The sequence below is a fragment of the Notothenia coriiceps genome, unplaced genomic scaffold, assembly GCF_000735185.1.
Source record: "Notothenia coriiceps isolate Sejong01 unplaced genomic scaffold, NC01 NC01_scaffold00019353, whole genome shotgun sequence".
Lineage (NCBI taxonomy): Eukaryota > Metazoa > Chordata > Actinopteri > Perciformes > Nototheniidae > Notothenia > Notothenia coriiceps.
This window is the reverse complement of record NW_011352054.1, coordinates 580,588-593,651: the sequence shown is the minus strand read 5'-3', so window position 1 is coordinate 593,651 and position 13,064 is coordinate 580,588. Positions and strand designations below refer to the sequence as shown.

The 13,064-nt window shown below is 42.1% G+C and overlaps 1 protein-coding gene across 1 annotated transcript in view; it reads left to right on the top strand.

Moving 5' to 3' along the window:
- Positions 1–12,923, top strand: part of jam2b (junctional adhesion molecule 2b) — a 38,770-nt gene extending 25,847 nt beyond the window's left edge. Inside the window, exons 5-8 of the mRNA XM_010778670.1 lie at positions 10,915–11,096; positions 11,376–11,484; positions 11,579–11,686; positions 12,910–12,923. Coding sequence (XP_010776972.1) covers positions 10,915–11,096; positions 11,376–11,484; positions 11,579–11,686; positions 12,910–12,923 — 413 coding nt within the window. The remainder of the gene's footprint in view (positions 1–10,914; positions 11,097–11,375; positions 11,485–11,578; positions 11,687–12,909) is intronic.
- Positions 12,924–13,064: the final 141 nt, after the last annotated feature.

Genomic DNA, 13,064 nt, shown 5'->3' with positions numbered 1-13,064 from the left:
GTCACTAATAAGCTAATAAGCCTTAAAGCAATGTCAGAGGTATAGCTTATAATTAAAAATTTGTTAGCTGAAATAAATATAAATAAAATAATTAATAAATACAAAAAAAAAAATAAAAAGACCGAATCAAAGTTTTTTTTGGTTTATATCATTACGATGTATATCATTATCATAAATTAATTAACCATTTAACCACAGCACCAGTAGCTAAAATAAGCGGTCCCGACCGGCCTTAATTAGCTAAAACTAGTACCAGGGTTCAAAACCGTGGGATGGACTTGATCAATTTTGGAGCTCGACGTCTTTTCCAAGAAGTCTTAACCTAAACCGTTTGCGGGAAAACAGTAAGAGGCCTTGCATTTGAGTTTATTGGTAGTGCGACAAACGGAGTCGAGGTCGAGGGACACAGAAGAAATTCAGGACAGAGTAACGAATTCTTCAAAGGGGGTGTCGATAAGATACGTGTAACGTAATCAGGAATCATTGATTTTAGTCCGGACAGTCCTAAATTATATCGGGACCAAACATCTTATATATGGAAAACGGGCTTTTATTTACAAATAAAAACTGTAATAGAGTCCAATAAATTGGTATAGTCAAATAAACCATTCGGTGAAAATTGTGTTTTTAATCGCGGTGTCTCACGATTATCGCACCTTACTTGTTATTTCGTCCGCTCGTACGGCCAATTAAAAATGTATCTACCTTTATTTGGGGAATTCTTATTCCTCACTTTCCATTGGATAATTCAAATGTTGCAACGTATGTTAACCTACTTGGTATTCGGTTGACTATTTACTATTATGGGAATAGAGTCTGTACGCGACGCCGGTTCAGGTAACCAATGTACGTCACCGTAGCTTGTTTTCTCTACTTCTTACCTTAATAAATATCATTTTATTATACATGAGTGGTACGTACGGAAGTCACATTAGTTGATATACGATAATGATTTAGTACAGGGTCGACCTGAAGGTCGCGGCTTCAGGTATAAATCGAAGTTTGGACTCACACACGAAATACATTGACACACCTGGTGACTATTAGTGCGGACGCCTCAGAATTTGCCTTCCTTCAACGCTCACTTCCCGGAGTGGTGGGGGGGGGGAACTTTGTAACACTGGTTAGGGTGGAGCGAGGTGTCCAGACGAGGGGTAGTCGAGGGTGAGGGTGGGGTTGGATGTCCGACAAAACGGGCGATGCAGTCGCAAAGGGATCTCGCATGTGTCAAGTACTGCTGCGGGTAATTAACAACCCCTTCTGATAATAAGGAGTAACAAAGTAGGATAGTAGGAGTAGTAGGTAGAACCAAAGTAATACACCTGATCTCTACTGTGAGAGGAGGTCAACAAAAACTACACCGGTAAGAGAACAAACATACCGAGCAGACTCCGAGAACCACTCGACGCTGTTTTTTATATACCGTTAAACTACGACCCTTTCGAAGTCCCGGAACTAATGCCTAAGGAGAAGTGCGCACGTTGCGGACTCCAGACCACTCCTCCCAGCAACTACAGGGCCCAGCGAGGTAACACAATATCCTTCGACTCTCCGGTAAGCGTTTATTACTAACAAGGTCGTTTTGACAGGTGGTGCTATTTTCGTTCACTAACAAAACTTGACGTCATATAGACGAAACAAACACTATCCTATTTACTTGTTACCCGTCACTATCTGACGAATTTACCGGGATAAGACCAAAAAACCTAAACACAAACATATCCAAATGCCACCTAAAATTACCAGTTGAGTCCGATTTAGAGAGGTTTGGTGGGAGGGACGGACTTGCAGAGGTAATTGAGGAAAATTGAAGGAATTGTATCACCTAGTGATACATGTGTACCGCAACATAACCGAATCACGAGGTTGTGCAACAGCACTAAACGAATCCCGTAAACCGATCCAACTGGTTAGTTGTTGTCCGGCCCGTTGAAGGATTGTAGTCTCGTCTGACCCGAGACCAAAGTCTGTCTCCACTTCTGTAATAAGTAACCTTTCTTACAGGGCATCGCCGTTGTATGATACGGCAACTCTTGTTCGCCGACCCGGGGAAAAATCTTTATACTTACATCAATGACACTATTACGTAGTGTGTGTTGCAAGATAAAAGGTCCCTTAGCCCAACTTTCCGTTCATGTAACGAGAGAAAACCTTAGACTCATTTGTATCTAAAAAGTTACTCAGACTCGTATCAAACTGAAAATTCCTTATACCAATAAACGAGAGAAGGGCTCAATCACTTTGTACCAAGTTCGCAGTGTAATAATCAACATTCTTCATCAGTGAGACTGAACAATTATGGACCCTGAATCTAACTAGAGCTCTCGTCCATAGAAAAGAATGTGCGCCAGGGAACCTTCGTCCCTGAACGGTAAACTACCTCATGGCGGCTTGTGCTCTGTCATAGACTGGCAACAACAATGCGCCCAAGCTGCTCGTCCTTAAGAGAGATAGCAACAATACCCAAGGCCGTAGACCTATGCCACGGGAAAGGAGACAGTGAGAGGAGAAAATGATGAACTGTGTCAAAGGTTGAATACCTAAGCGAATTATTCCTTACATAAAACATTCATGTTTTTTACAACATTAGCCATCTTAACTACACCCACAGCCGATATGATTGAACATGCTGCGTTCACTTCCCAATAATTATTTCCTGCTATGACAGTCTTATCATCCTTTTATATTTCATTTATCGCCTCCAACACAGCTTAATCTAATTAGCAAAGTAGCACGTTCTGGGTTGTTGGAGTAATAATGTTTGATGAATGCATGCCTCTGCAACTCTTAGGCCTCTTTAGATTTGATATCCTGAAACCAATGATACTGTTTCAGCATGGTAGGAGTGTTAATGGATGGTATATGGATTTGCCATTACCAGATGGGATGCTTCTCACACCAAAAATTGCCCTTTTCTATCTTGCTTAGAAAGCTTTAATTTATGAGCTGTTATTTGTGCTGTGAATGAGTCTTTAAAAGATGTTACCTCGTGTAGCATTAAGGTATTCGCTGTAGGGTCCGTACACCTGTCAATCAAAACTGAGGACAGACACTGGGTGTTTCTCAATGTCGAGGAAAGCTGCTCCAGAGCCACTATTTCAAGGATGCTATACGTCATCGAGTCCCAGTGTCCAGGATACTTGGAATTCTACCGAGGCCGGCGTACTTCGTTGCGGGGAAATTTCGAGGCTGCACATGTGTAATGACGCTTGCTTGGTAGCACTCTGGGTGTTTCCCAGAGCCACTATTTCAAGGACGCTATGTTCCAATATGCCTCGCATATGATGCACACCTGCACACCTGTTAGCCTGTTCCACCATTCTTCGTTTTCCGAGGCTAGGAAGGATTCTTGCCTCGCTTCTGAAGCAAGTGACTTGGAAGACATGTGCTACCAAGGAAGCGTCCTCGACATTGAGAAACACCCACCATGTTGTTTTTTCAAGCTTTGTCTCCATTACTCATTCCTCAACACATGGGAGTGTTATCAGCTCATTCAATGGCCATTATCAGTTCTTATCACTCTAACTATTCACACTAGAAAGTAAAGTGGATGCACGTTTAAACACGCAGTTAATGAAACAACATAATTAGGGAATTAGGGAGGCAAACTTCATATTGGAAATGACCTTATCACGGTCTTTCACCAACTAAAGACACATGTCCCATGATAACACCGGGTGGGAGTGGATTCAAACAGCTGACTCAGTTAATATGCTTTAATGTATTCAAGGGCAGCATCACTCCATGTAATTTGAACATGGCTGTGAGAGAGGAGGTCGAAGGGCGACCACTCTGCTTGTCACTCTCCAAAGGTCGACAAGCGGAGCAGCGAGGAAGTTCCAGCACTCTCCATTCACTTTAATTAAAGACCTCCACTGGACAAGAGTTAGCAATTAGAGTATCTCTGTCCTCAACTCCTGTCCGTCCCCAGGGAGGTGCCGAGAGACACTCCCACTCACCCATTAATGTTTCAACTTGCCTGATTGAGCTGAATTATCCAGTGAGTCACTCGTCCTCAGGTCCTGATGTGATTATGTCAGCATTGGTTGGTGTTGTCATCGAGGGAATGTTATCGTTGATGGATACTGTCGATTCAGAAACTATTTAATGGTCAGAAGTAAAGACAAAGTTCAAAAGGGTGAAGGCGAAGAGTATGGATTCCTTTAGGGCAGGGGCGGACTGGCCATTGGGAATACCGGGACCGGTACCGAGTTGGGCCGGTCGGCCGGTCGAGTTCCCCGGGCTGATTTTTAGTCCCAGTCCACCCCTGCTTTAGGGCAAAATGCCTTTGTGTCCACTAGGTCCATCGTTTTCAAAAGGCACTTATTTGCAGTCTTTAAAGCCAATAGAGACAATATACTGAGCGTTTATTCCGGAAGTTTTTTAAATGGTGCATATAAAAAAAAAACTGCCCCAGCTTGAAGTGACGTGGTATTTCAATCATATAACTTTCAGGAAGAAAGTGCATTAGCCTATTTACCTAAATGTCAAGGCACGATAAGGTCTTGTAGCTACAGTGGAAATAGTAATAAGCAATTGGTATTAAAATGTCATTTCTTGTAGCGGGAAGTCTTTGAAAGGATAAGTAAATGATTCACATCAGCACCAGAGTATTGCTTCTGGGCTGTACTTGAATAAAACTATTTCTTTTAATCATTCATACCATTTTCTCTCTCCCTCAGTCATGAATCTAATATGTTATGAACATTGACAGGCAATGCAACAAAGAGGTGGTCGCATGCCAACATCTCGGGCTGATTTGTTTTCTAAGTCATTTTTCCAATTTATTCTACATTTGTTGGGAAAAAACGCATTTCATGACCCAATGGAGTTTATGTAACATCAGCTTTTCAGAAGAGGTGCATTTCGCCTGGGGTTCAGATTGTCCAAGCAAACACAATCTACTCTCTCGTACTGATCCTAATTCATTATTCACAACCTTTCTACCTCTCACAGCAGCAGCCCTTTTTTTTATTTGTTTTGAAGAAATCGCATTACAAGACAACTGACTCGGCTTCATGTCCTCACTCTCACTCGCGCCATTTGTAGTTTGGATCCATTTTTTTGTTTTACAAACCTGTAGCAATGCGCAAGCAAAGCCTGGGTTATCTATATTGAACCGCTTTCTGGCATCGCTTCTGGCATCCTACACGCTCCCATTGTGAAAACAGCAGTTACCTTGGTAACAAGCACACCACAATAAGGGCATCTTAGGAGACAAACATATCGTGCAGTGCCTCGGAGGCCGTGTGATAGATTTACATAATCAAGGACATTTACTGTACAGCTACTCGCACCGTGATCTTCAACATCTCCACAGCAACACCCATGGAGGTTGTTCTGCCTCACGGACACTTTCTCTCTCTGCTATAACCCCTTGTTCACAGAGACTTCATTCTCACCAACCAGGGCAGAAGGATTTCACTGGAGCCTTTCCAGAGTCAAGCAAGTAAACGAAAAACATAAGAAATGTCCTCAACAACGTATCTGTGCATCGGTGTTATGCTTATATACCTGGGGCAATATTTAAAAGGACCCTATTAGGCCAGACTACAGGCTTTCCTGTACTCTGTTATAGCTGTTTTGCGTTTCCTGCCTGAAACGCCTCGATTGGACTCCATTGTTTACTTCCTAGTCATGGTGACATCACTATGTTACACTCGCTCTTCTATTGGTTAGCGCTCCAACACATTGTACGTGATAGGCTAAGGGAGGGGACATCTCTAAGCGGTCGACCGATCGGAGCAGACTGGGCTCTGGTTTCAGACAGAGGGTGAAAAGAGGTGCTGCAGCACAGGCAGGATGAGGAAAAGTAAGACCTATTTTGAACATTAAAGCATGGAGACATGTCACAAAATACAAATATGAACCTGAAAATGAGCAAATGTTCTCTTTAATGAGAAATTGATTGTTCTATAAAGCCAACAAATGTTCCTCGGCAGTCACAGCTGTTTATTTGGGAACTGAAGTCTTTAGAGGAGATCCCAAATATAAACGTCTTGCTTTGCTTCAATGGGCTTTGAAGAAAAAAGGAACTGAATTAGCATTTGTCAAAGCTTGTAATGCTTTGTTTTGTTTTGTTTGTTACGAGTTGCTGGGATTGTCTTAGTTCTGTCGAGAAGCTGTTCCTGTCTCTCCTTCAGCTCCAGGACGACTGCAACATGTGCTTCATTAGAGGCCTCTCACATACTGTAGTGAGCACTGTGTGTCCTAGTAACAAGGGAGACATCTCTGTAGCCTCAAACTGAAGAACCAGCATCGGACAAATGTTGACGACCTACATTGTGTTTGCCTGGAGGAACCTCCCAAAATCTAATCAGCAACAACCCTGCTCCTCCGTGCAGCAAACAGGATTTGTTCTGTGGGCACTCCATCACTGAGAGAGTTCATCTTCGGCCCATTATCATCTTCCTCTTGCCACGAGGAGGAATGTTCTACTTTTCTTTCTGAGTTAAGTTCTGTTTTCATTTTTATGCTGATAGCTAATGTTGCCAAGAGGGATAAACAGGCCCATTAGTGTCATTTCTGGCTTTCACTCGCAATAAAAATATGAAGTGGAAAATGTGCGTTTTGATCTTTTAATGTGCTCACCAAATGACACCACTTTGAAGGAAACACTGAGCCACAGATTTGTACACATGGAGATCACAGAGAGAAGTCAGCCTGTGAAAACAGATGCTTAATGTCTTCGGTAGCTCTGGGGTGAGCTTCTCTAGGTCAGCAAAAATAACCCTGATGTCGTTAGGGTTATTTTCAAATTGAATGGGGCATGTGTTCCAAATCTTAACAGAACGCTTGTGTGAAAGCTTGCTCAGCACTTTTGAGCAGCATTTTGGGAATTGTAGTATCCCATTTATAATAATAATAATAATAATAATAATAATGCATTTTATTTATATAGCGCTTTTCACAACTCAAAGATGCTTTACAATATGAGGGAGGGTAGACAAGGACATAAAAAAATAAAAAGGCAGTCAAGAGGAAGTTGATTGAGAGGTTGGGGGCTTATGGGTAGACAGAGTTGAAAAGATGTGTTTTGAGGCGGGACTGAAAGACTGTGAGGGACTCAGAGTCACGGAGATCTTGGGGGAGGGAATTCCAGAGCCTAGGAGCTGCCACTGAGAAGGCTCTGTCCCCAAAGCTGCAGAGTGTGGATGTGGGGATGGATAGGAGGACAATTTGTGCGTCTTGATCCATTTTAGGGACTTAAATTCAGAATATCTTGGCCTCTGCAGCATGGATTTTGACCAGTTCTTTTTTTAACACAACTCTTGTGAGTCTCCTTTAGGGAACTGCAGCTCAGTGTCAATATTAGGGCATAATATCTAACATTTCTGCACTAAAAAGTCTAAACACAACGGGATCTTTTCGACAGGGATCTGAAGCCATTGTCCATCTTCTACAGTATGCTCTCGATATATGTTTTACAAATGTGTGTGCTTATATAAATGCCAAATGTTTCCAACAATTGGCAAACTCAGAGAAATACAGTTTTTAACTAGTTAAGCCGCGAGCCTGTTATTCAGGCCTCAGGCTCGAAAGTGACATTCCCAGAACATCACATTACATTACATGTCATTTGTTAGACACTTTTATCCAAAGTGACTTACATACATTCAGTACCGTGCACAATCCCCACAGGAGCAATTTGGGGTGAAGTGTCTTGCCCAGGGACACAACGACATGCTGACTGCAGTGGGACTCAAACTTGCTATCCCCTGATTCGAAGTCCATCACACTATCCACTGAGCCATAGTCTCCCACTGTAGAACAAATGACCATATCTTCACTTCTAAAAAGGGGTACATTAATAATATTTGTTCTCAAATCAATGACAAACCTGTGAGTTGGATGTAGAAAAGTCAGAATCAATATAGAATGTTTTTATTTGAAAGTAAATTCAGATTGAACATAGTAAAAAAATGTAAATGATAGTGTCCGTCCAAAACAAAAACATTACTTATGGTGAAAACCGCCCTTGAATGATGGGATCGGAGACTAAAAGCTTTAGGAATCCAAACTATAANGGCAGTGTGTGTTTAATATCTGTCTGTGTGAGTTTGTGTTGTTGCAGCTGAGGAGGTAAGGTACCTTTTCACCAAAGAGCTTGCTTTGTCTCAACCAAGCATTAGCTCCTCCACGGCATGTGGTGCGCCACACGGCCACACCACACCAACACAACACACAACACCACCACCACAGGAACTCATGCATTTGTCCATGTGTTCTCTGCCATAATACCCAGACAAGGTGTATGCTTATTACCTCGATATTAAAGCTCCTAGTGATTCTCCGTTGTTTTCTCCTTATCTGTCTTGTTAATTTTTAAATCCTTCACAGGAACAGCAGCGGGAACGTTTTCGGCAAAACTAATTGTTACATGGATTTATAGGAAGAAACTGCACCATTATATCAATGGGATTATATATTCATTTTAACCATTTTATCATTTGTATTTAGATAAACTTTGACTTGCTTTTGCTACAGTAAAAACTTGTTGCCATTGAAGTTTATCAAAAATGCATTGCTCTAAGGTGTGCTCCTTACAGGTTTTGGGGCATCTAAACGCATATTTTTTAGATTTCGACTCATACCTTTTGTGGAGGAATGCAGTGTGTTTTCTGAAGACCTTCGTTTAGAGGAGGTTATTCAGGTCCGGGATTGGGTAGCTTGTCAGGTCATCCCATCACCTGCTTTCCTAAACCCCACCGCGCCTGGACCACCAGGGCTGTGTGTGTGTGTGGTTGTGTGTTGTGTGGTGTGTGTTGTGTGTGTGTGTGTGTGTGTGTGTGTGTGTGTGTGTGTGTGTGTGTGTGTGTGTGTGGTGGTGTGGTGTGTGTGTGTGTGTGTGTGTGTGTGTGTGTGTGTGTGGTGTGTGTGTGTGCTGTGTGTGTGTGGTGTGTGTGGTGTGTGTGTGTGTGTTGTGTGTGGTTGTGGGTGTGTGTGTGTTGTGTGTGTGTGTGTGTGGTTGTGTGTGTGTGTGTGTGTGTGTGTGTGTGTGTTAGAGCAAGATCTGCACATTATTCTGTCTTGGAAAGTTACTTTTTATATTGGTGTGAATCCATGATGATTGTCTGTGTTGTCTTAAAACGTGTGTTCGTATGGATTTCGTCATTTTTCTGGAATACCAATTTTACCTACAAAAAAAGTAGCCTCAACCTTGATTTGTTTTCTTAAGTGAAAACTGTCTTGAATTTTGACCACGCTGACCCTCTCTCCCTGCAGGTCCTCTCTTTCTGGTCAGTGGACGGTCAGCAGCAGCAAACCAAAGTGGAGGTCCTCGACACACAGGGTCCAGGACTCGGCTTATTTGAACTTATCCTTAAAATCAATCATTTTTTGTGATTAAAGTTTTGTCCTTGTAAACGTGTTTCTTATATCTTTAATGCTGTATGGGATTTCACCCTCACTAAGGAGCAATTTTAACCTTCCACAGTCTCAACCCATATTTTCCATGCAATTTTTTTTGCCATCAATCTGACATTCAGAGTGAAACTGATTTGAAAAATTGTGGCCCTAATATTGCAACTTTGAACAATGAATTTAACACAGTTGTAAACAGGAAATCATATTATTTGGGCAAAATTAACCTAAACAGGTTACTTCAAAGAAAAGTATATTTACTGTATTCACATTTTTCTTCTTGTCCTTTACCAGAATGCTGGTGCTGGCCTGTGGAGTTCAGGACGGGAGGAAGATTCAAGGAACCCCAGAATCGAGTGGTAAGGAAAAGGGAAATGGGGGTGACGTGTGTTATTTTAATCACAATTCACTGGTGAGTGACAGACCTAACAGGGAATTCCTTTAAATCTCTCAACAAAATTTGGCCCTGATATTGAGTTGCCCTTTTCTTCCCACTCGTCCTTTCATAATCACCCTTTGATTTATTCATGTTGTTAAAGCTGTACCTCTGTCCCCCTCCCACCATAGGCCAGTATGCCAACAGGGCGAAGATGGAGGGGCGACCGCTGACCTTCCACGTCGGTCTCTCAGAAAGACTCGGGGGAGTATCGCTGCGACGTGACGGCCAGCGAGGACCACGTGGAGCCTGGGGAAGTACTGTGACGGCTCAATGTGGGCTCGGTATGAAAGGGCACCTGGGCCTCTTGTTTAGTGAATATGGAAAAGATGCTTATTATATTAGGCATCTCTTTAGTGTCTGTAATGTTGATGTATTTTGAAATGATGTGGGCAGATTTGGTTATAAAATTCATACACAAATTAAATTGAGAGATTTGAGCTGCGAAGGGTCTGTTAACCGCCCTTCGTTGGTGTAGTATCAGGAGTAGAGGAGAGGTTTAATGATTTTATAAAGGGGACCCTATTATGCTAATCCCCACTTTTTTCACGTCTTTTTATACATCATAACATGTAAACTTGTAAAGAGTTTTGAAGAGTTTCAGGAAAATAGGATTCTCCTCACTCTTTTTGTCCTGAATCCATTTCTATTAAAATCCGGGTCTGAGAATTGAGCTTGATCAGATTTTGCCTCGTTTTATGATGTCATAACGATTTTTTGGGCTTGGTCTTAACCATAGCACAGACTAATGGAAACCCTCCCACCTTTTACTTCAATCTGACCGATCTCTTCCTAGGGCACCATAGTGTTCTTCTCTAACCAAATCTCTTTCAGTCTCAGAGGGGCGTGGGGAGGGGCTCCTTATTTATTTATTTATTTATTTATTTTTTTTGGTATTTCGAGCCAAACACTTCAGAGACATGTTTTATATCTGAGACCTATAATATATTGATGAAAAACAGTATAATAGGGGACCTTTAATCAAAACCACAACCACAATTTTTCTAAATGTGAACCAACATTTTGCCAGCTGAATTTCCACCACACACCTCTTACTGTGAATATTGCTAATTCTATACATAACTGGATCTGTTTCCCCCCCTCTTCTTCCTCAGTGCCTCCTCACGTCCCGTCCTGCGAGGTGCCCAGCTCGGTGTTCGTGGGCTCCGGGCTGGAGCTTCAGTGTAAAGACAAACTCAGCGTTCCCCCGGCCACTTACCGCTGGTACAAAGACAACAAGGCCCTGACCCCCTCAGCAGAGACGCAGTACAGCGCCGACACCAGCAAGGGCACACTTGTGAGTACACACTATCATTATTAATCTAATATATCATATTCCAATTACTTGTATATAGACTCTCCTTGCACTTATTCTATTGTATTTGTAGTGTTATATTGTTGGAGGAGCCTGTGACCTAAGATTTTCATTGATATATCTACACTGTACACATGACAATAAAAGCCTTGACACTTGAATCTTGAAATACAAACACCTGAATGCACCCAGGAGTATAAAGACATCTCACATCTGTAAAGAAACACATTAATCTCCTCACTTTGTGTTTTTCTGGAGCAGGAGTTTACGAGTGTGACCAAAATAGACACGGGGATGTACCGCTGTGAGTCCTCCAACAGCGTGGGAGCGCCCAAGAGCTGCGTGGCCAAACAACTCAAAGTCATTGATTGTAAGAGGTTTTAGTAAAACTCCTATTTAAAATGTACATGTCTCGCTTCACTCACCAAACACATTAGTAATTCCTCTCTTCCCCCCCCTCCCAGATCCTTTGAATATGACGGTTTTGATAGCAGGTGCTGCAGCTTTCCTGGCGCTCGTCCTCTTCTGCTGCATCTGTGTGTGTGTCTGCAGGCGCCGAGGCTGCTGCAAGAGTGAGTGGTCGTGTGATGTGTGTGAATTATGAATTTGCTGGATAGAAATGTTTAAAGTGTGCATTCAAAATGTGTAAATGTGACTAAATGCATTCCTTTATCATTTTAAATGGAAAACTCAGTGCAGTTTCTGTGGTTTTAGGGATTATTATTATAGTGTTTTAAGCATATTGTTTTTGTTTTATACTGCTCCTATCAGCCTTTTTTTTATCAGGGAAATTACTCTAAAAAGCCACTGTACACCTGCTCAGCCCCAAAAAGCAGACATACCGATGAATTGACTAACTTGTGAGGTAAAGAGCTAAGGAGCCTGACATTTGCCTCAGTGGAGCTGAAACAGAGTGAATATTGGATTTACATTTGTCAGGTTGGACAGAAACAGGAGTCTGAATGCATACTTGAGTAAATGTACTAATCACTATCCACCATTACCAACTGATTAATAGACAAATGTGCAGCTTAGTCAGTGACCATTGTTGGGTTCAGAATTCCAGAAAAGACAGACAACTTCTAAGTTTAACTATTTATTATAAAGAGAGCAAACGATATATCACTTGGCCAAGGAGTCATCACGTCTTTGGGAATCACAGGCAGCAAAGCTGTAATCTGTAACCACCAAATCTGTCAAGAGCCACGAACCTCGTGCGACAATACATTTTATTTCACAGGGCGTTGTCCGTATATTTTTGATTGGTCAAGACTAGCTGAAGAGATACCGCGGTTTAGACTTGGTTCTCTTTGGTTGGTGCACAGACTCAGACAAGAGTCTCTTGGCAACACGATCCTCCAATCAGCATTCGGCAGGCTGGCGAAATCCCTCCCTACTCTGTCTCTATCATATGTAATTTGTTTTTGCTAACGTTTCTTCAGATATAGCGGGAAACCATAATGTTGCTTCCTAGCTTTGCGGGGGAGCGCGGCATAAGGCCGGTGCGATGTGCTGTTCTGACTACCTCTTTGTGTTCTCTCAGTCTTTGCATCTGACCTTGCTACTTTCAATATTGCAAGCTAAACACTTTCTCATGTGACTTTTCCCTTCGTTCCTATCCTCCCCATCAGCACTTGGGGGGCGTGATTGGGTCCATGTATTCCTAAGTCACAGCAACATAAAATGAGCACAATAAGCAAATAATGTAATAATAAGAATCTTGTAATGTTATATAAAAACAGACTCCACACCATGACAAATGTTAACGTTTCTTCTTTGTCGTTTCTTTGAACAGAGAGAAGAAAATGAAAAGGTGAGGCTTTCTCTGTTTCATCTGACTCTTTTTGTCTGTAACCGTGTGTGTATTAGTTGATAATGAAACTCCAACACTTCCACCTTTGTCTTTCAGCAACAAATGATCCTTACCAACCCTCCTCCTCCGCCTCCCAT